The sequence below is a fragment of the Lipotes vexillifer genome, unplaced genomic scaffold (genome assembly GCF_000442215.2).
Source record: "Lipotes vexillifer unplaced genomic scaffold, Lipotes_vexillifer_v1.1 scaffold217, whole genome shotgun sequence".
Classification (NCBI taxonomy): Eukaryota; Metazoa; Chordata; class Mammalia; order Artiodactyla; family Lipotidae; genus Lipotes; species Lipotes vexillifer.
The window spans coordinates 7,647,364-7,669,196 of NW_006788200.1; the positions used below are offsets into that span (position 1 = coordinate 7,647,364).

The 21,833-nt window shown below is 53.6% G+C and overlaps 1 protein-coding gene and 1 pseudogene across 1 annotated transcript in view; one reads left to right on the forward strand and one right to left on the reverse strand.

Moving 5' to 3' along the window:
- The window catches only part of NRG2 (neuregulin 2), a 185,963-nt gene that overhangs the window by 34,873 nt on the left and 129,257 nt on the right, over positions 1 to 21,833 (reverse strand). Inside the window, exons 2-3 of the mRNA XM_007461505.1 lie at positions 8,151 to 8,322; positions 1,093 to 1,211 (exon numbers count right to left, since the gene is read on the reverse strand). Of these exons, the coding sequence (XP_007461567.1) occupies positions 1,093 to 1,211; positions 8,151 to 8,322 (291 nt within the window). The remainder of the gene's footprint in view (positions 1 to 1,092; positions 1,212 to 8,150; positions 8,323 to 21,833) is intronic.
- On the forward strand, positions 5,466 to 6,060 carry LOC103088392 (60S ribosomal protein L17 pseudogene; annotated as a pseudogene).

Sequence of the window (21,833 nt, forward strand, 5' to 3'; positions counted from 1 at the left end):
TTCAGCAGGGATGAAACCTGGGCCAGGATTGCCCCTAAGGTGGGGTTGGAATGAAAAGGACAGACGTGAGTGAAAGATCCAGAAAGAAGACGGACCAGGAGTCACAGACTCAGACCTGGTAGATCCAGTGGTAAGGGAGATCAAGGAGCTGAGAGGCTGGGAGGACAAGGGAGGTCCCTTACAACACGGCAGACCGGGTCTGAGCCAGGCTCTCCTCTGAGGGTCACAGGGCAGGGTTCTCGTTAGACTGCGCTGGGTGTAGGGGGTACTGGAGAGCTGTCTGGTGGAAACACGGGATGAAGGGAGATGCAGGACTGGAAGTGAACCCAACAAAACTAGGTAGCCAAGTGGTACGCGGAGGCTGGGTGTCAGGAGGAGGAACGAGAGCTGTGGGGTTCTGAGGACTCAGGCTAGAGTGGAGGGGGTGCGACCTGAGGACAGGCAGCCTTGGTGACTTTCCAGTCAAGGGCAATAACCAGAGGACAGCCCAGCGGGGAGGCCGCCTCCATGCCGAAGCCGGAGCTGCCTCTGCGAAGGGGGAAATGAAGGGTGCCGTGGGCTCCTGACCTTGCACGTTTCCCAGGGAGGAGATGACCTGTGGGAGAGGGTCCTGCCATCCCTGAAATGAGGCTGCCCCCAGGGGCCCGGGGCACCCAAGCCTCCCACCCGTGGCCCCGCGGAGCCGGCTGCATGCACTTGGGCGCCCAGCAAAGCAGCGGGCAGGCAGCTCGCGTGCACCCTGGGTCTGCCTCTCCCCGGAGCCCCGCTTCTGGCAGCCCAGCCTCCCATAATTGCCTTCTAAAAATATCCTTCCCCCCACCCCCACCTCTTGATTTCAAAATATTTAGTTTTCAGGGTATTTAAAATGAGAGCTGGCGGCTCTTCCAGGTCCAGATAACAAAGCTAAACATTTATGCTTCGACTGCATTTCTCTGAATCGGCTCAGATCTTGGGGCTTGATACGGCAGTGGCAGGAGGGAGAGGAGTCAAGTGCAAGATGGATCACGTGCGGGCCTCCCTAGGGCTGGGGGGCACCTGGCCCACCCCACAGAACCCCTCTAGGACCCCTCCCTTCGTTGGGGGACCACCTACCGCTGTTGACGAAGAGCCGGCCCCTGACGGTGTCCTTCCCCAGGATGTTCTCAGCCTCACAGACATACTCCCCAGCGTCCTCCACCTTCACCTTGTTGAACTGTAGTCGTGAGTTCTTTCTGGTTAGGGAGGGGATAAGAGGCGAAGAGGCGTGAGCCAGGGCTTAGGTTGGCCGTGGCTCCCCGGCAGTCACCCAGAGGTCACCTCTCCCTGCACAGCCACAGCGTCTACGCAGCGTGGACGGGAAATAGGTTCCCTCCGACCAGCCATTGCTGGGGTCCAGGTGGAGTGCAGAGTCCCCAGGGCTGGAGGGAGACCTGGGCACTCAGGACAACATGGGATTCTAAGTCCATGAATCCTCACATTCACTTTTCCAGGGCTGGGCCTTCTCTGTAACCATTTTTCTAGGGGAGGAAAGTGGAGTCTTTAGGAAGTCGCATGGCCACCTCCCTCCTTTTCCTTTAGTGCCCTTCTCTCAGGCCAGCTGCGTCTCCCCCCCACCACCTTCCAGTAGAGCAGCTGCTGGCTCACAGCTACCTCAGCCTTCCCTTAGAAGCGGCAGCCCCGTCACTCTAGATAAGCCAGGCCTATTTCCAGATACCCGGCAGGGCCACCAATCTAACAGGTTCCCATGGCAACTGTGCCCAGCTTCCCAGTCCAAACCTGTAGCTCTCTCCTGCCTTTGTGTCGGCCCTGCCACTAAGGGGCACTCTGTGGCCTCCCCAAGGGGTTTCGCTTCATTCATTCAACAAATGTTCACTGAGTACCTTCTGTGTGCTGGGAGCTTGGATACCTCAGGGAACAAAAAGATCCTATCCTCAAGGCCTGACTTGACCCTCGTGGCTAATCTGGAGGAGGGCAGGGCAGGACAGATGGGAAAACTGAGTCCCAGAGGGGCTTCCGGACTTGTCCAAGGGTACCCGGCAAGGCAAAGGCAGAGGTGGATAAGGAGCTGGAGTTGGTGAGGACTTGGGCCCCAAGCAGCTCGTGGGCTGTCTCCTGGAGCCTTGATGCTGAGGCTGTCCCCTCTGTGGAGGGCTTTGCACCCAGCCCTGCATGCCACGAGTTGTAGGGCGAGGCCTGGGCAGAGACTTCAGTGCTGTGGGTGACTCCAGGGCACCTGGCCCTGCTTCCCCTCTTCTTTCTGAAGACGCTGCCAAACCTCTCCTTCCTTCCGTGGGCTTCCCTGCACTTGCCCGTGGTGTCTGGGCTCCGTAGGACCTGTTCACACCTCCCATCCCTCCCTCTGCCCCAGTGCTCTTTAGGGCCAGTCTGAGCTCCGGATTAAACCCTGGGACCCCAGCCTGGTCCCCGGGGGAAACAAAAAGTAGCATGAAAATTTCTTAACATGATGTAACCCCCTCCTCTTTTAGTCCCGAGTTAAAAAATCAGATTCCCAGAATATGCGCAGTGGGTTGGAGGAGTGGTGGCATGGGAGGTAGGGTAGCCGAGCTGTCCTGCCCTGGGCCCAGGGATGGAAAGACAGAGCCATGAAGCTGATGGGGGAGGGTGTGGATGGTGAGAAGAGAGGCTGCACCGGGGATGGAGGAGATGGCAAAATGACCCACATCCCTCCCCAGGCTGTGCTTCGGGGACCTACCTGTCTCCTGAGCTCCACCTCAGCCTCTGATGCTGGGCTCTTCCCAGACCTCCTCATTCCAAGATTCCCCCAAACCAGCCCCCATGAGCTTGTCTTGTCAAAAAGGCCCTGTTGCCGTGGCGATGTCCTTGCCGACGTTACAGTGACAGCTGCCTGACTCCGTTCCACCCCTCCCGGCTCATGGCGTTCTCTGTCTCCTTGGCCTGGTGTCTGCCTACAACCCTCTTCTGTCAATTCAAGTTTGTTCTCTTCATTAAACAGAGCCCTGGAGGCCCCTCTGGCTAAGACAGCATTTCCTTCCTGGCTCCAGCCTAATTAGATGCCACAGATCTCAGCTGTCCCAGAACCAGGCTTCTGCTTCCTGACCACCAGCTCTTCCCTGACATTAGATGAGCAGAGTAGGGGATCACCTGAGGGTCTCCGGGTCAAGAAGGCATAGGGGACACAGACTCAGAACCTCCTTGTCACCCACCCACAGCTGAATTCAAAGGAGCTTGCTTCCCTTACACGACATGACATGCAGCAGGACAAGGTGGAGCTAGGCTCACAGTTACCTGGAGGAATGAAAGCTAAAACCAGAAGGAAGGGCTTCCCGCATGAAGGGGTGTGAGATGTGTGGAAAGGTGGGGGTGCAGAGAGAGCCCCTCCCCTTTGAGGTGCCAGAAAGAGGCAAGGGGACATAAACAATGACCCCTAGGTTTGCTGGCTGCAGACATCTTGGGTTACCAGGTGTGTGATGATCTCCCCAGTTCCAGGAAGGTGGCCCCAGCCTTTCACAAGAGGCTCTGGGGTCAGTGCTGAAGGGTAGGGCTCTGTGAGGCTCTCAGGCCCCTAAAGAGTGCGGGCAACTACGTTTCTCTTCTCCTCACTCCTAGCTCCAGTCCGAAGCCCCAAGGACTCAGGACTCCCTCCCACCTTCTGGCAGGGCTAGTGCCCGCTTGCTAGGCTGACCCAGGTCTGCCCCTGTGATGGACACCCCTCCCCTCCTTCCTCAGCCAGTTTGCTGCTGGCAGGGACTAGAGATCTGGGTGGCTGCTTCCTCCACCCGTCTGCACGTTTTCCTCAGTGCCTATCTCCTGCTGCCTGCCCGAGGGGCCAGTTCCAGCCTGCCCCTCATAAATAAGGGAACACTCGGTCCTGCACGGGTGGGCTCCATGCCCAGGGCTGGGCAGGGGGACGGTTTTCTCCTGGCACAGGAAGCCTTGGGTGAGACACCTCAGCGGGGCAGCCCCAGAGACAAGCGGCACCCACCGGGAAAGGGTCTCCGTAGACCAAGAGTGATGTCAAGACAGAGTGTGGCCTGGGCAGAACAGAGCACTGGGAGGGCCAGAGTGCACAGCTGCAGTGTGGGCAGAAGGAAAGAGAAGATTTTGCCAGAAAGGAGACTCCGGCCCCTAACCCCCAGCCCCCAGGCCAGGTGAAGTGCGTGTCTAGAGGCGGCAGCTCTGAGTCACACGTGGGAATCAGAAGTTCTCCATCATGGCCCCTCCTCCAACCCATCGCCTCGCTGCAGGGAGCCCAGGGGCATGACGGGTGGAGCAAGGCAGTTTCAGAAATGCAGCAGATGGGACAAGGTCCTGACAGGAAGGGGTCAGAGGTACACTTCAGGCTCTCAGGGGTCCTTAGTACCCAGGAGGAGACCCAGATGATACAACCAGGCCGTTTCAGGACTGGGTGACCCATTTGTCTGATGACACTGAGGCTTGACCAGGACAGTAACTGGCTCAAAGGCCAACCCAGAGGGTGTCCTGCCCAGTCCTAGTGTCACCCTGCACCCAGGAGAGGAGAGCTAGTCCTGCAAGATCCTCATCAATTCACACCGGAAGTAGACCTCCTCTGCCAGGCCACACAGGAGAGAGGGTGTGTCTGGGCGGTGGTCTTGGAGGCTCTCATGCTGGGAGGGACAGCCCCCCAACCACGCCATGAAGCCGTGTCTAAGGCACTGTGGGAGGAGACGGTGAGAGCTTGCTGGAGGGCTCAGGAGGGTGACCCAGAGGATGTGACATTTAAGCCGGGCCTTGGAGAATTTTGCAGAGGACAAGGTGAGAGGAGGGGGGCGGGCACTGCCAGCACAGAGAACAGTCTGGGCCCAAGGCCAGGGGTCAGGAGCACCGAGTGGTAGGGGAACAGCGAGGCAGTGAGTTACAGGCCAGGAAGGGGAGCGTCAGAAGGGCCCCAAGACCTAGGCTGTCCTGGCATACTGCAGGCTCTCGAGATCTGTCAAGCAAATGAATGAATGATCAGATATGTGCCCTGTTAGAAAGATCATCCCCTGTCAGAGTCACAGGGATCAGTGACTCTGTGGACCCCTCGAATTGCAAGCAAAACCAGGTGTATAAAGCGCATGTTTTCTGAAGCAAGGGTCAAAGCCTTTACCAGGTTCCCCACTAGAAGCTAGACTAGAAACTCCGTGAAGGTGGGGACCATGTCTGCTCCGATCCTTGGTGCATCTCCAGCCTCTGATAGAGTGCCCGGCACACAACTGTTGCTCAGCACATGTATGTGAGATACAGAAATGAATTCACAAAGAGGCCTGTGGCCCAGAAAAGGTGGGGTGTCGTCAAGAGTGAGACCGTGGAGGAAAAGAGGCTAAAGTCAGGGAGAGCAGAAGTGAGCAGGGAGAAGGGTGCCTCCTTCCAGAGGCGGGGTATCCACCTGGAGGGGACGGCACGGGGGCAGGTGCCGGCCAGCGGGCAGTCTGGTTCTGCCACAGCTGAGAGGAGAGCACAAGGGGCAAGGCGGAGAGGCTAGACTGGGCCGTTCTGGGTTAGAGATGTCTGTGGAGCTTTTCCGGTAAGCAGCCTGAGGTGACTTCTAAAAATTCACTACTGACCCAGAAACCCCCACAAAAATCATGCAAATCATAGAGGTTCAAGTCTTTGCGTTCACTTTAAGAACACTCGTGAAACTGCCCAGGCCATTAAGGGTATGCATATCCGAAAAGCCACCAAGTATCTGAAGGATGTCACTTTACAGAAGTAACCTGTGCCATTCCATCATTACAATGGTGGAGCTGGTAGGTGTGCCCAGGCCAAACAGGGGTGCTGGAAGCAGGGTCGGTGGCCCAAAAAGAGTGCTGAATTTTTACTGCACCTGCTCAAAAATGCAGAGAGTAATGCTGAACTTAAGGGCTTAGATGTAGATTCTCTGGTCATTGAGCACATCCAGGTGAACGAAGTCCCCAAGATGCAGTGCAGGACTTACAGAACTCGTGGTTGGATCAACCCATACGTGAGCTCTCCCTGCCACATTGAGATGATTCTTACTGAAAAAGAACAGATTGTTCCTAAACCAGAAGAGGAGGTTGCGCAGAAGAAAAGGATATCCAGAAGAAACTGAAGAAACAAAAACTTATGGCCTGGGAATAGATGCCGCAAAAAAAAAAAAAAAGAGAGATCTGCGGGGTGTCTCCGGGGTGGTAACTAAGTGTTTACCTGGCAGCATGGGTCTGGAAAAAGAAAGGCCATCAAACTAGAGATGGAGGCTTGGGGGTCATCAAATATAAGAGGGTGAAATCACCTACCGGTGGAGAGGGGGAGAAGAGAGAAGCCCCGAACACAGCAAAGTCCCAGCATTCATGACGCCTGAGACAGGGTGCTCAGAGGCACAAGAGGACCAGCAGGAGGACCACAGGGGCAAGGAAGCAGGTGGCACCCATGCCAAAGGCTGCTGAGAGGCCTGGTGGCTGGGAAACTCTGAGGTCACAGGGTCTGTCAAGAGCCACAGCTGCAGAGAGAGTTGGGGTTGTATTTACAGGGCAGATTTCTGCAGAGCAAAGAGGAGTGGAGGATGAGCTGTGTAGAGTCAGTGGGCGTGAAACTCCCTCCACGCGGTGATCGAGGGAAGGAGCAAGATGGGGCAACAGCCGGAGGAGGAACGGGAGGCGGCAACGTGGAGGGAAAGCTTTTAGAAGAGAGGCGATGTTAGTGGTTTGTTGGGGGAGAGAGAGAGAGAGAGAGGCTGAAGTCACCAAAGAAAGGAGTTTGTTGGTGGCACAAGGGCTCTGTGTGAGCAGGAGGATGTGGGTGAGTGTGAGGGCCACGTGCGGATCAGGAATGGGGATGAGCATGGGCCATGTTGTGGACTGTTTGAGAGTAATGCGGCCGGCAAGGAGCACCCCGTCTCCTGACTGCTGCTGTCTCAGGGGGAAGGGGAGACGGGGCCCCCAAAGCTGTAGAAGCCTGTCCACTCCTCTCTCCAGCTCAGAGCCAGGCTTGGCGGGGAAGGGGTGAGGTGGCCTCAGAAGGTGAGCTTGATGGGCACCCTGTAGACTGGTGACACCCCAGACCCCCCTCCCAAGTTCCCTTAGGAAGCAGTGTTCTTTCAGCCATAAACCTTTGATCTGCACCAAATCCTCTTAAATTACTTTCTGTTTTCTGCCTGGACCACTTTCCAGGGTGACCAGTCCTGTCTTTGCTCCCCGTTCACAGAAAGAGCGTCAGAAAACTGGAAGCCCTGCCCAGACCCCTGACCCCCACCTCCTCTTTCACAGGTTTCAGAGACTAAGGCCTGAGGGCAGGATGTGTACATCCGGGGTCACCCGGCAAACCAGGAGCAGCCTGAGCCCAGACCCTTTTTCCATCACTTTCTTTTGTCGGACAGGTTGGAGGGTCCTCTAAAATCATCTTCATTTGCATTTTGCAGGCGTGAGGAGGAAATGATAGCTCCTCTGGAGGGGCAGGAAAGGCGGGGGCGTGCCTCAGCCAGAGAGGCAAGTCCACAGGGACCTCAGGGCCCGCAGAACAGAGGTCAGGCTTGTCCTGCCTTCTCACAGCCCCTCAGGAGAGAGGTGAGGGACTGCCCTTGGACTTCTGGCTTCTCTGGTGCCTGGAGCCCCCTGTCTGGCCAATCCAAGATGGAAGAGAGGCCACCTTCCACAGCCCAGAGATGCTAGAGCTTCAGATTCTCTTCCCTGGAGCACCGATTCAAAGACTAAAGTCAATTTCCATGTCACGGGGGAACTGTCTGAGATACAGACTCCTCCGACACCAGTCAAAGCCATGTGCCTTTCCCTTACCTGGCTGTCTGCCCAGTGACAGCTTGCTGAGCTGAGGAACCAACCCATCATCACACGTGTCCTCCCAGACACAATCTAGAGTCAGGGTCCTTCACCAAAAACTGCCCAATGGTGGGCTTTCCGACCCTGTGGCAGGTCCTTTGAGAAGTTTTATGCACAAGATGGGACTCCACAGTTAAAGCTGATTTGGACAATCAAATTGCCTTCAACCATCCAGGGACATTAATTAAGCAGGTACCATCGTCTGCAAGACACTGGGGCAGCATCACCAGAGGGGCTGGAGCTGCAAGGAGAAACTGGGCACCACAAAAGAGGGGGGAACTGCAACTGGTTCCACGGGTGGATCTGGGGGCACAGCCCTGGGCTCTTCCCGGCTCAGGCCCCTCCTTCTGAGGAAGGATGGGGGGTGGTTGGGTGGATGGAGGGAGGGATGTTGCTCACCTGCCATTGCCGTACTTGATGCGAATGTCGCGGCTGCGGTTGAGCTCCTTGCCGTCCTTGAGCCAGCGGTAGGAGGGCTGGGGGTTACCGGCTGCTGCCTCACACTTCAGCGATTGCTTCTCACCCACCTGTCCCGTCTGGCTCTTCATCTTCTTCAGTTTGGGCCGGGTGGCTGTGGGGATACAAGGCAGGAGGTGAGCGTGTTGGTGGTGGGGTAGCGCCAAGCATGAGAAGCAGAGGGAGGGCCGCTGTCCCTGGGGGGTGGGGTAGAGGGTGAGCCTGGGGAGCCACGCCTCCTGGTGTCATTCCCCAGTTCAAATCAACAAGCCTTCACAGAGGGTCTGCGATGATGTCAGTGTGTGTGGGTACCGCCTATGGAGAGTTTTCCTTCATGCCTGGAATGGTACCGAGAGCTTGATACACATTAGCTGATGAAAATCACCCTGTGAGTTCATTGCAATGATTAAACCCATTTACAGATGGGGAAAACTGAGGCTCAGAGTGGTGAAGTCACTCCCCCAAGGGGCTGGAACTGGAATTCAAACCCATGTCTCCTTGACTTCAGTGCTCATGATCTAATTCCTGTCCGAGACCCCCAGGCCTATGCTGGGCCCAGAGGACACAAGTGGACCAAAATGACAGACACAGCTCCTGCCCTCAGGAAGTTCAGTCTAGCAGAGGAGCTGGAACCTGGCATTGACATCACAGCGTGGTTTATGGAGGCCTGAGGGTGCTGAAGCCCAGAGGCGTGTCCCCAACCTAGGCTGGGGGAGGAGCTAACTCAGCTGAGAGCTAAAGGATGGGGGAGCTAGAAGGGAGGGAGGTGGTCCAGGCTGTGGTTTATCAGAATCGCACGTAGTCAGAAAGGTGAGCTGCCCTGAATGGGTGAAGTGGTGTGGCTGTGTGGGGGATGGGGGCTGGGGCTACACTGGTGGGCACAGGGCTGCAGGGCTGCAAATGCCAAGCTAAGAGGCTTCTCCCATTTTTCTTGAACACCATTCTATTTCCACCTGCCCTGGTCTCCCATGTTTCATCGCCTTGCCCCCCTCCCTCTAATAACCTAAAAAACGAAAAGGAAAAAGTACTCTGTTCTTAGGACAGTGATGGCAAGTCCATGCTCCCTGCTGGGGTGTGTGATAATTTCCCCTGGGACAGCCCTGTAAAGGATACCCAGTGCCTTTGTGTGTGCTCTCATTTGGTCACCGAGCTCTGTAAGGCAAGTGTCATGCTGACATAAAGGGTGAAGATGAGACTCAGGTTAAGAAACTTGGCCGAGGTCAACCAGCCAGGCAGCCACAGAGCCCAGGTATCTGGATTTGCAGTGTGTTAGGCTTGTAGCAGGCCGGTGTCTGCTTTTGCAGCCTCAATGGCTCTCTTTGAGGAACAGAGAAACTGGTTGAAGGGAGGGTCTGCTGGGGCCAGAGAGTTGTCTGGGGACTGACTGACCCTGTCTAGGCCATTGGTTCTTCCCCCACCAGTTCAGAGTCACAGCTCGAGCTGGCTCTGGTTAAAGACAGGTGAGAGGGCCTGGCTACAGGGGCCCCTCACTGAACCTAACCCTGGGCTGCTGCTTTTAGTAGGGAGTAGATGAGCGTGGGGTACAGGGGTAGAGGGAGCGTGGAGAGAAAGTGCTCCCAAAGCCTTAAAAAATATAGTGCATAGATTCAAGAAAATGGCGCTTGTGAAATGATTTTGTTCATTTTAGAAAATTCGAAAATACAAATGGATAAAAGAAAATAAAATCATCCATTATCCTAGTACTTACCAGTATTTAAAACACACACACACACACACACACACACACACACACACACATGCACCTACACATCTATTTTTAAACAAAGTGGGATCAGTGCCAGTAACATGTTTCTTTCATGTAATGAAACACTGTAAGCCTTTCATCTTGGCATTAAGTATTAATAACATTTTGCAAACTGACTTCTATAGGACAGGCATATCCAGAAAGAGGATAATAGATACTACTTAAGAAAACGGTTCCACGAGCAAATCAGTTTGGGAAACATGTGGGTAGACATTAAAGAAGTATCTTCATTGACTTCAGTATGATTCCCCAAGTAAGGGTCTGGGAGCTTTGTTGGGAAACCCTTGACTTTATTTCCTTGAAATGCTATTATCTGGAATAAGTTCTATAACATAACAACTTATGTGTGTATATATTTATAGATATATAAATATTTTAATAGAGAATATATTCACATGGTTCAAAATTCAAGAAGTGAAAAGGGGTATATGGCTTAAAAAACAGATCTCCCTCTAACTTCTGACCAAGGCCACACAGTTGCCTTTCTAGAAGGCAATCAATTTTATCAGTTCCTTTTACGTCCTTTCAGAGACCTTTCAAGCGTAAACAAAAACCCCTAGTATTTACACACACATTTTTTCCCTATAGCACCATTTTTAGGGTTGCATAATATTCCTGAATGGGTGAATCAGAACTTATGCAACCAATTCCTACTGTGGAGCATTCAGCATACATTCTCCCCTGCCTCACCACACCCCATCACAGACAAGCCCAGAGGAACACCCTTGCAGCTTCATCCAGCGTATATATCCAGTGCACATCAACCTTTGCACATATCCAGTGTATACTGCTGTAAGGGCAGTGAGGCTCCTGACTCAGACCGCCTGTATTCAAACCCAGGCTTTGCTATTTGTTAGTTCTGTGTCCTCAGGCTATTGCCTTAATCCTTCTGTGCCTCAGCTTCCTCATCTGTAAAACACAGGTGATAAAAACAGCTCCTACCTCACGGGATGATGACTGAGGATTATATGAGATAAGGGATATAGAGCCTGGCACAGAGCACAGAGCATTTAATAAAGGTTAGCTATTACTGTTATTATTATCCACAATTATTTCCTAAGGCAATCTTCCTAAAAGTGGAATTGCTGCACCAGAAAGGTGTGCAATTTTCCTCAGCTTTACACGTTGCCAAACTGCGTTCTGGAAAGGTTGCACCAATTTGCACTCCCACCAGTGAACGATGGTGCCTGTTTTTTCCACACCCTCACCAACATGAGGTATTATCATGTATTTAATCTCTGCCAATTAGCTAGCCAAAAGATAATGCCTCTTTGTTGCTTTCATTTGCACTTATTTGATTCCTGGTGAGGCTGACCGCTTTTCATAAGTGTATTGGCTCATTGTATTTCTTCTTTTGGAATCGCCTGTTCTTGTCTGTACTCTTGTTTTTCTATTGGGTGCTCATCTTCTTACTGATCTGTAAGAGTTCTTTATAAATAGTAAGGCTATTCACCTTTTGCTACAATGTTGTTCCCCAATGACCTGCTTCTTACATTTTTAAATGCTGGTTTATTGTTTTGGGGTGTTTTTTTTTGACACTCGGAGGTTTTATGTGTATCAACCTATCAATCTGTGGGACCTTCTGGAGCTTCATTACTCTAGTGTGATTGAAGCCCTGCCTCAGCTTCCTTCTCCCTTACCTACAGTCTGCTTTGCTCTCGGGGCCGTCACTCCTTATCAATAGTTATCAGCCCTAGATGCTAATGAGAACCATATGGGAAGCTTTAAAAAGTGTGTCAGTGCCAGGGACATTGTTCTGGACATTCTGAAGAGGACCTGTGAGGATGGGTCCAGGTATGTGGGTTTTAAAAATATATAATAAATATGTAACATACTCTAGGCAAGAGCATGTGTTGTAAGTGTAGAGCTTGACAGCTGGCTGCAAGCTGAACACATCTTCACAGGTGGCTTTGCTCCAATGTTGGGTTGACACCCAGTGATCTAACCTCTTGGTCACCTAGTGACCTGCAACTAGGCTCCTCCCCCTCCTAGTGAACTGGGGACACAGAGAGCTCTTCTCAAGTTCTAAGGTGCCTCCTTCCCCTGCTTGGAGAGTGTTGACCTTCCCTGAAGTTAGGGAGACCCCTGACCCCACCCTCCCCAACCCAGGCCCCCTTCCTCTCAATGAGCCAGGGCGGGGGTGGCGGAATACCTGGTGGGAGGAGGTGGTGCTTCCTGACAAGTCCTGGCGCCCTGTGCCCTGAGCCCGAGGCCACTGCTTAATGGTGGTGGTAATGGTTACACAGAGACTGACCCAGAAACAGCAGACACGACCCCAGTTCAGAGGGCCCGAGGAACTGGGGGCTTCAAGGTCGTTCCCTGCCACCAATGGGAAACCCAGGATAGCATTTCAGATGACAAGGAGCCACCCCATCTAGTGAGAACCTTGTGTGACCTGACCCGAGTGACAGTCCACTCACTTCAGAACAACCCCATCCAGTTCACTTTTTCCCCATTCATTCACCCTACTATATGCCAGGCACTGTTCCAGGCCCTGAGTGTACAGTGGTGAACAAGGCAGATAAACTTCCTGCTCTTGGGAGCCTGCATTAGAGTGAGGAGAGTAGATAATAGCAAACAATCTCAGGAAATATGAGGCAGTAATAAGCTCCTGGATAAAGGCCCTGAGGGGTGAATGAGCTTGGTGAGTTCAAGGGATAAAAGAGGCCCAGGTGGCTAGAAGATTCTGGGAGGCAGGGGAACCTGGAGAAGTAGGCCCAGGTGACTGACATGAGGCTGTGTGAGCTAGGACGAAAAGTCTGGGTTTGTTTTGCCTCCCCCCGCCACTTTTTATGTGCTTACTAGAAAACTTTAAATTACATATGTGGATCGCATTATATTCCTGTTAGACGGCACTGGGCTAAAGGATGGCAGTAAAAACCACCATACATTTCAATACATTTCAATCATGCTGTGTTCTTTACGAGGAGTCTTCTTTTCTGTCTCTTAACAGTTCCTCACGAGCATCATCTGAGATACTGAAAGCCTATGTCTCCTGCTCTAGCAGCATCCAGTCTTGGTCCCTGTTCACAGATATCTTAGTTCACGGCTCTTTGAAAGCCAAGGATGTGTGTTTTGAAAAGGAATGGGACCCCGCGAACAGGCTGCATTTTTTACTTCAAGCAGGTCCCTTGGAGAGAGGAGCGGCAGCCCAGGAAGAACACCCTGCAGGTGGCACTGGGAACATTGCCCAGAGGACCTCTGTACCCTCACTCCTGGGCCTGGAGCCCTGTCAGGCTTTCTGCAGTGAGGAGCGTGGACAACCTGCGCAAGACGGCCCTGGAGTTTTGTAGATGTGATGGGAGGTATCAGAGGCTTATAAGTCGGGGAATGACTTGATCTTACTTTACTTTCTGCATTTTAAGCTCGTTCTTATCCTGAGCCACCATTGCTTCTCCCACTGCACCGCACTGGATTCAGTACCAGACCCTGGGAACACCTGGGACAAGGCTAAGAGGCTGCTGACACAGCAGACTTTGAGGAGCTGAAGATAGAGCTTACCAGGCTTCAGACATGAGTGGGCCAGCTCTAGCCCCAGCCTGGGCACCATCACTGAGCCAGGTCCGGTATTGTCTGGGTCACTTTTATAGCCCAGGGCCCAGAATGCAATGCTAGTGTGAGGTATGGAGACCACTGTACTGTGTCCCTAGAGTGTCTTGGGGTCAGAGCTGAACCAAGCAGAGAAACAGTCTTCCTGGGGTGGATGGGATCTGTCAGGACAAGAGCTGTAGCAACCCAGTGGGTAGGCTCTCACCCCCTAGTCAGTCAAACCTGTGTTTACTGAGTGCTACTATGTGCCATGTCCTGTGCTGTCCCAGACAGAAATGATCTAGCCCCGTATGGAGCAACCACTCCTACCCACCAAGGAGCTTAGCTTGTTCCTCTCTGTTACTGTTTTGTTACATAAGAAATACATTCTTGTTGTAGAAAAATGGCACAACGTGGGCTTCCCTGGTGGCGTAGTGGTTAAGAATCCGCCTGCCAATGCAGGGGACATGGCTTCGAGCCCCGGGAATATCCCACAAACTGCGGAGAAACTAAGCCCGTGCGCCACAACTACTGAGCCTGCGCCCTAGAGCCTGTGAGCCACAACTACTGAGCCCATGTGCCACAACTACTGAAGCCCGCGCATCTAGAGCCCGTGCTCAGCAACAAGAGAAGCTACCGCAATGAGAAGCTAGCGCACCGCAACCAAGAGTAGCCCCCGCTTGCCACAACTAGAGAAAGCCTGCGCGTAGCAACGAAGACCCAATTCAGCCAAAGATAAAATAAATAAATAAATAACTTTATTTTAAAAAAATTGCACAGTGCAAGTAAGGAAAAAGAAAAGCACATTTAAATCCATTCAATTACCACCAGAGAGAAAACCACTGTCAACATTTTCAAATACTTCCTGCAAGACTCTTCTCTTGAAAACGTTTTATAGCCTACTTTTCTTGGTTAACATATTATGAAGACATTTCCCCAAATCTAGAAATAGAGATCTAAATCATTTTAAAGGCTGCATAATATTCTGTTGTTCAGAGGAATTTGTTCAGTTGTCTCCAACGTTCTGCTAATGTTAACAATACGGCCATAAACTTCTCTATAAATTCAGCTTTGCAGCCAAAGGGAGGGCTCACAGTCCTGAGGGTCTGTGCTTATTTCCCCACACAGAGAGGGCACCCTAAAGGCCCAGCACACAGGAGAGCGGACAGACGAGAGGCATCGGGTAGAAGCAAGAGGAAGATCTGTGTTCAAAAGGAGTGGGTGGAGATTCCCAATACCCTGCCTCCCCGGGGGGCTGCTGCTTCCCCCGGAGTGCGGGGGCAGACAGCAAGCTGATGGCCTCGGTGGCCCTAGGGTGTTGTTCAGCCCACCCTTCACCACCTCTAGTGTCTCCTCAGACCAAGCCCTGTCTACTGAGCTCCCATCCTCCTTGAGAGGTCACTTCGTCCCGTTCCCGTCCCAGTCCTGCTGCTTAGGGCCCACCTAAGCAGCAGGACTAGAGCTCTCTGGAGTAGGGGTGTGGGCGTGTGGGGAGAGCTCTTTTGGCAGCTTTCCAACAACAAGAGGAAAGTCTCTCAGGGGTGACCCAGGTCTCCGCAAAAAGATCTCCCTTGATAAGGGATCCCATAAAACCTTAAGACACATCTCAGTTGCCACGAGTCGGGCCGTGGTTAATCTGGGGGCTTCTGCTTTCTCATCACCCGATGCCAAGCCGGGGCACCTGGCCCGCATCTGTGTGGCAGGGAATCCCCAGAAAGCACCTCACTGAAGAGAACAACAACAGTAAGAACAACCAGGGCTGCTCCTTTCCCACATCCCAGCCCCGAGGCCAGGCAGTACCGCTGCTGCCAGCAACTTGACCTCATTCCTCTCGGCAGTGGGCGGTGGGTGCGGAGCCTGCAGAGATCTGAGAGCAAGACAGATGCCTGGGACAGGGCCAGGCAGCCCAGCCAGGCGGACCAGGCCCGGCCTCCCTCCTGACAACCAGGGCGCAGGGGCAGCGGACTCCTAAAAGGGTTAATGGTCCCCACCTCATGACTAAGGCTGAGCAGTCCCCTTTGCAGGGCAACACCTGGAGACAATGTGGCCAGCCTGCCTGGCATCAAAGTCTCCCACTGTCCTGCTGCTGATGGGCTGTGGGCCAGCCCCCTCCCCACCCCTCCCCCAACCAGAAAGTGACCACGAGCTATGGGAGGTTAATTACAGACTCCAAGTTCAAATGAGAAAGAAAGAAGAAACAACAACAACTAAAAACACAGCTGGTTTAAGTGAGCACAGAGGGCCTACTCTGAAACCGGTCCTCAGGTATCCTCCCGGGAGCCTGCGGAAAAGCCATTTGATACCCGCAGGCCAGGCCTCCCAAAGGGAGTGTGTCCCTGCTGGGCCTCTTGGCTTTCCCTGAGCCACCTTTCCTCAGCCAACCAGGCCCAGCCTGGTGCCTGGGCTTGCCTTGCCCGCTTCTCACACCATCCAACAAATATCCGCCTCAGTCCCTATGATGTACCAGCCACCTACCAGCCATCAGGGATATGGTGCTAAGCAAGACACTGTGGCCACTGCTATGGGCTCCACTGAGGCTGGGAGTGGAGTGAAAGCCAGCCCAGACCTAATGGGCTCTTAGCTCAACAGGCCAGGTGCCTGACACCTCAGCTACAAGGTAGAGAAGAGGGGCCAGGGCTGGCTGGGGATGGGAGCTAGAGAGAGCAGACGCTGGTCCAGGGGGGTGGGCGAAGAGAGGGGAAGGGAGGAAGGAGGACACAAAGTTTCACAGCTCCAAGAACAACTGAGATGGTTCCTGCCTTAAAGCCTCGCCTGCCCATCCAGGAGCACCCATGCACCGACACCCAACCCTACAGTGCGAGGGCAGGGCAAAAACAGGCCTGTCTTGACCACCAGGGCCAATACTATGCCCCTCCCTTCCCCCAGCCCCCTCTGCCAGAAGCCCGGCAGCCTGACAGAAACACTGCTGCCTCGGGACCCTCCCAAGACAGAGATGCCCAGCCCCGGGAGTCAGGCAGGTCTACGCCACAGTTCCTCACCTAGGTTCAGGGCTGAGACATGGGGACATGAGCAGCAGAGATGGGGGACTGCAGGGGATGTCACCTATGTCTGGGGAGACTGCACAGGTTCACAGAGTAGAGGCACCAGTTGCTGGGGTGGCATACGGCTCCCTGGTTCTTACCAGTGCTCGGGGCACAGACCGCAGACACCTAGAGTTGGCACAGAGGAAGCCGTGCATAACAGAGGAAAGAGCGGTAACTGAGGACACAGTAGTTCAGGTCTTTGTCCTGGTCTCCCAATTTTCCAACTGTCCACCCTTAAGTAAGTAGTTTAGCCTTTCTGTGCCTCAGATGACTCATCTATAAACCACACTCTGCCTATTTTAGAGGAATGGGGCAAGAGAAAGCTCTCTATGGAGGGATGGAAGAGATTATCATCTCTTTGGCTGCTGGAGGTAGAGGTAGGGACAACAGAGATGACAGTCCTGCAAGTCCATTACCATTTGCCCAACTCTGTTTAAGCTCCTTATTGGGCAAAGATGGGCCCTGGCCTCAGAGAACCCTCTGGAGAAGGCCTGCTGCTGATGGACTAGGCTACGCCTTGTTCGAGGAACCCGGAGAGAAAGAGAGCTGAGGAGGGGAATCCCAGAGCCCCTTTCCCCTTTGGGACAGGTCTGCACTTCCCACCTCATCAGCCTGGCTGGGGAGAGTTGTTCCTGAAGCTCTAGGTCAGCGGAAAATGAAGTGGGGGTGGGAAAAGGGGAGGCACCTTATACACCAGACAAGACTGGCTTCTCAAAGCCACAGGATGACCTCAGGGCCCCTTTCTGAAGGGTTTGCCAAGCTCATTAGTAAGGAAAAGCAGCACCTTTGTATTAAAACAAACAGATCTATGGTGGAGTACACTTGCAAGTTCATGCGGATTTTTAAGATAAAATAAAAATACAATAATTCAAAGAAATGTTGGGTTTCAGGGGAAAAAGTCTTAGCAGGCCTGATACAGGTAAGGATACAGGCCTACGTGCTCACCAAATGCAGATACCTCAGTGGGTTCTGGGGTCCCCCACGTTGCCAGAGGCCTGGCCACCCTCCCTACAAGTTATCCTTGGAGAGTCCTGGCCTAAGCACTCTGGAGTCTGGGAGGGCTGAGTTGTGGTCTTTGTGGTCCAGGCTAGTGAGACAGGGGGCTGGAAAGAACTCACCCTAAAACAAATCACTGTCTGGATCTGCAGTCAGTAGCTCACGAACAGCACGGGGGAAAACCAGTTTCTCCATCTTCTCTCCCAAGACTGCTCTTTCTCCTGAGTTCCCGCCTTCAGTCACCTTGTCATCTGTGACAACTCTGTGTCTCTCCCCAAAGGTGGAGACCAGTCACCTTCCACCAAGCGTCACCCTCCCAAGCCTCCATCGTCTGCCAGGCCCTGGTCTAGGCTATATAGGTCCCCCAGCCCAGAGTACCACTCTGGGAAGATTCACCTCTGTGTGCCTCTCCGACATTCAGAAGCCCTCCTCTTGCTCCATGATGTCTGTAGAAGGAAGGCTACGGGCCTTCCTTGGCTGGCAGCCAGGGTCCTCGGGGGAAGCTTGCTTGGTCAGTGAATGGCCCCTTCCCAAACACAGCTCTCTGTCTTTTCCCCTACCGGTTCCCTTCAGGAATTCTATATTCCAGGCAAACCAAATCACAGGCTGATCCCCAAGTGTGCCTGTTCTGTATTCTGCCTGCTTCCATGCCCTCTGCTCATATGCTCCGCCACCATGTCTTTCCCCACAGAAGCACAGTTGAGAGTGTCAGACACACAGGCTGGGGGTCAGACCAGTCTCGGCTTGCATTCTGGCTCTGCCCAGTGTCTTGTATAACTAGACAAGTTACTTAACCTCTCTGAGCCTTTAGTCCCTTGTCTGTAAAACAGAAACAATCTCACCTGCCTCTTAAGATTGTGGTGAGAATTAGATGGGGATAATGTATGTCAAGAACTCAGCACAGTGCCTGGAACAGAGAGATAGCTCAACAACTGGCCCTTCTTATTCATCTAAATCCCTCGAGATCACCTCAGATGGCATGGCCTTCTCTAATCCACCGAGCCAGGAGCAACCTCTGCCTTGCACAGACTCCCTGAGCATTTCACCTGCCCTACTTTGGGCTTTCTACCTCAGAGCAAAGTGGGTTCTTATCTTTCTAGACTGTGGGACCCTCAGGGAGGGGATGTGTGGGAGCACAGCCATACTCCTGGTGTCTGGCACTGAGTAGGCGCTCACTGATCACTGGCTGAACAAATAAATTAGTGATGTAAAGCTCGGCTGTGACTGATGGGTGCCTCAGAGTGGCCCAGGTGAAGACTGCTGTGAGCATTCAAGGGAGGGTGGGGTCCCTTGACGGCTAATCCCAGGGCCCTTTCCCACCCAACACTCCTCCGCAACTCAGTCCTTTCCTTCCCCCTCAGCCAAAACAGGCATCTGCCCCAGGATAGCAGAGCAGATGGTGCAACTGGGGCCCCCCTGAAGGACTACCCTTGCTCAGCCCACCGGGCTGCTCGACAGCTGAGGGGCCCCCGGCCGTGGGCAGGAAGCTCAGCCAGGCAGCCTCTCTCTTCCCATGAGACTGCTCTTCTTCAAAGAGGAGAACGGGCCACAGGTGTCTGTGTGCAGGGGCGAAAGAGCTTGATGACGGCCTCCGTCATTCATTCGCTCAAGCACGTACCGGGCACTCAGGACATGTTGGGTACTGAGGGTCACGCGACACGGTCTCCCTGGTGGGGATTCCAGCTGAGCGGGGTATTGCCCACACAGTGGGGTCGGTACTGTGATGGGGAGGTGCTGGGTGATGTGAGGGCACAGACCATATACCTCAGCCTCCCTCCTCACCCTGAGGGCCAGGGAGGGCTCTGAGGAGGGAACAAAGCCTGTGCTGGGCCTGAAAGGTGACAGGAGTTGGCCAAGAGGAGGGAGACAGTGTTCCAGGCAAAGGGTTCAAAGGACCAGGGCAGGAGACCACAGCGCACTCAGGGAACTGAGACCCGAGGCTCCGTGGTCGGCGGGAGGGGCAGTGTCTCAGGAAGCTGTTGCTCTCTTTCTTGCCCAGTAGCTGCCAAACCCTTTACCTTGTGGTGTGTGAACTTCTCTGGGCCTCAGTTTGCCCATCTGTACGGTGAAGGGACCGGCCCATGAGCTCAGATCCAGCCTTGCCCGACTGGGCCGGAAGTCACTGACCTTTGGCCAGGCCCAAACCTCCAGGATCCTTCTAAAGTGCTGCCAGCTGGTGAGCTATCCCAAGGCAAAGCTCATGCCCCCTGTACCCACCCATCAGCATACACACATCCTGACTAATCGGCTGGGACTGTCGAAGGAGCCCTGGCCGTGTCCTCCCCTTGCTCATCCTGCCACAAACTGGTGGTGGCTGACGATGCCTCAAGAGCGGCTCTGGGAGACCAGGTCAGCCTCCTGCCCAGAACACTTCACTCTGTGCGGTTTCAGAGAAGTCTAAACTCACCAGCCTGACACTCAGAAAACCTGTTTGGCCCTGTTGATCTCCCCCTCCTACACACCATGTTCAGCAGCGTATCTTTGGGATCGCACTTTATTTCCCAAACACCCTCTGTTGCCCGCTTTTGCTCAGGTGGTTTCCTCAGCTGGAATGCCAAGGCTCTTTAGATCTCTCCAGCACAGGGCTTCCTTTCGCCAAGGTCTACCTCAACCCCGTCTCCTCCAGAAAGCCTGCCCAGATTCCTCTGATGCGAATGAGTCTCTCTTCTTGCCACTTTGTGTCAGCCCTTGCCAGGCTCGACCTTGCAGCTCTAGGTCTGTCCCCATCTCTCTCAGCCCACAAGGTGGCGACCCCATTCCCCTGACAGCCCCCAAGCACGGTGCCTGGCACAGGTGCCGTGGGGCTGGCATGCCCTCTGCAGGGCGCTGCCCTGGGAGGCTGGGCCACAGCTTAACCAGTGGTTCTCATGCTTCAGCACGCATCACAGTCAACCAGAGGGCTTGCTAAAACTGCTGGCCCCCATCCCCATGGTTTCTGATTTAGAAGGTCAGGGGTGGGGCCCAAGAATTTGCATTACTAGCAAGTTCCAAGTTTATGCTTTAAACCAGGTTCCCACTGGTTGAAACATTCACCTTTTGCACAAGGGGTTCCATAGAACCAGAAAACTACCCAGACTGGTGCTAGATCTCACTGGACTCTGGATCCTGAGCTTGGTTTCTGCTTAGACTACTTGACCATAATAACCTCAGGCTTCCCAGGAGCTCCTCCTGCTTGTCGGTACAGCCTCAGGGCCTTGGGCTGCCCCTCTGTCAGTGCTCCACAGTTCCTATTCACACCTTACTGCCACAGTCACACTGCAAGCTCCTTGTGAGGGCAGGGACACAACCTGCCCATCTCTGTACCCTTAAACCCTGCCCAAGAGCCCAGGAAGTAAATATCTGACCAGTTGTAGGATGGGAAGGACCTGCTCCAACAAGTGGACCAACAAAGCATCCTATGCCCTTCACTGGTTTGTCTTGAGAGGCACGGACTGTGGAAGAGCCTGGAGCCAGGTGGACTGTGCATGGAGAGGCAGGGTGGAGGGGGCAGACCTGAGCCTAAGATCCCATGCTGCCATTAAGTCATGCTGGATCACAGGCCAGTCGTGGACTGTCTCCCTGCCTCAGTTTTCTTATCTGTAAAGTGGGGATGATAAAATAGTATCTCTACTTTATAGAACCAGGACTGACATGTAGTAAGTGCTCAGTAAATGATAGCTGCCTCCTTTCTCCCTGCTCCTCTCCCAACCCCCAGCCCCAAGCAGGTTGGGCATGGAACGTTCCTACCACTTGGAAGGCGCTTTCTCACTCTAGTGAATTCCTACTCACCATCCAGGCTCAGCTCAAATGTCACCCCTCTGAGAAGCCTCCTCTACACCAGGAGAACAAATCATTCCTTTCCTCATCATATACCTCATCACGTACAGACCTCTGACTTTACACTTGGCTGCAATCACAGGTACTTTGTAAGGATCTGTCTGAGCTTCTTGAGAGCAGGAGCTGCGATTTATTTGCATAGGAGGCGCTCAATGAATGTTTGCAGAACTGAATACACTATAGTGAATGAGAGCACATGCAGTGTGTATAGTTCCCACGTGGCCACGACCTGGAAGCCTTGGTGAATGGATGGATGGCTAGGCCAGGGCTGGGCTGGAGGAAGACAGAGAGCATACGTTGCACTGTCCCCTGCTAAGTTATAAACGGTGTGCTACAGGCTCAGGCATGCTGGGAAAACACAGTGGGCACATGATTCTGATGGGCCCCAGGTCTGAAGTTTTGGCAGCACTTTGCCAGTATTTAAAAAAAACCCTTCTCTTCCCTATGCCAACTGTTCGTCAGGCCAGCCTTGTGTGC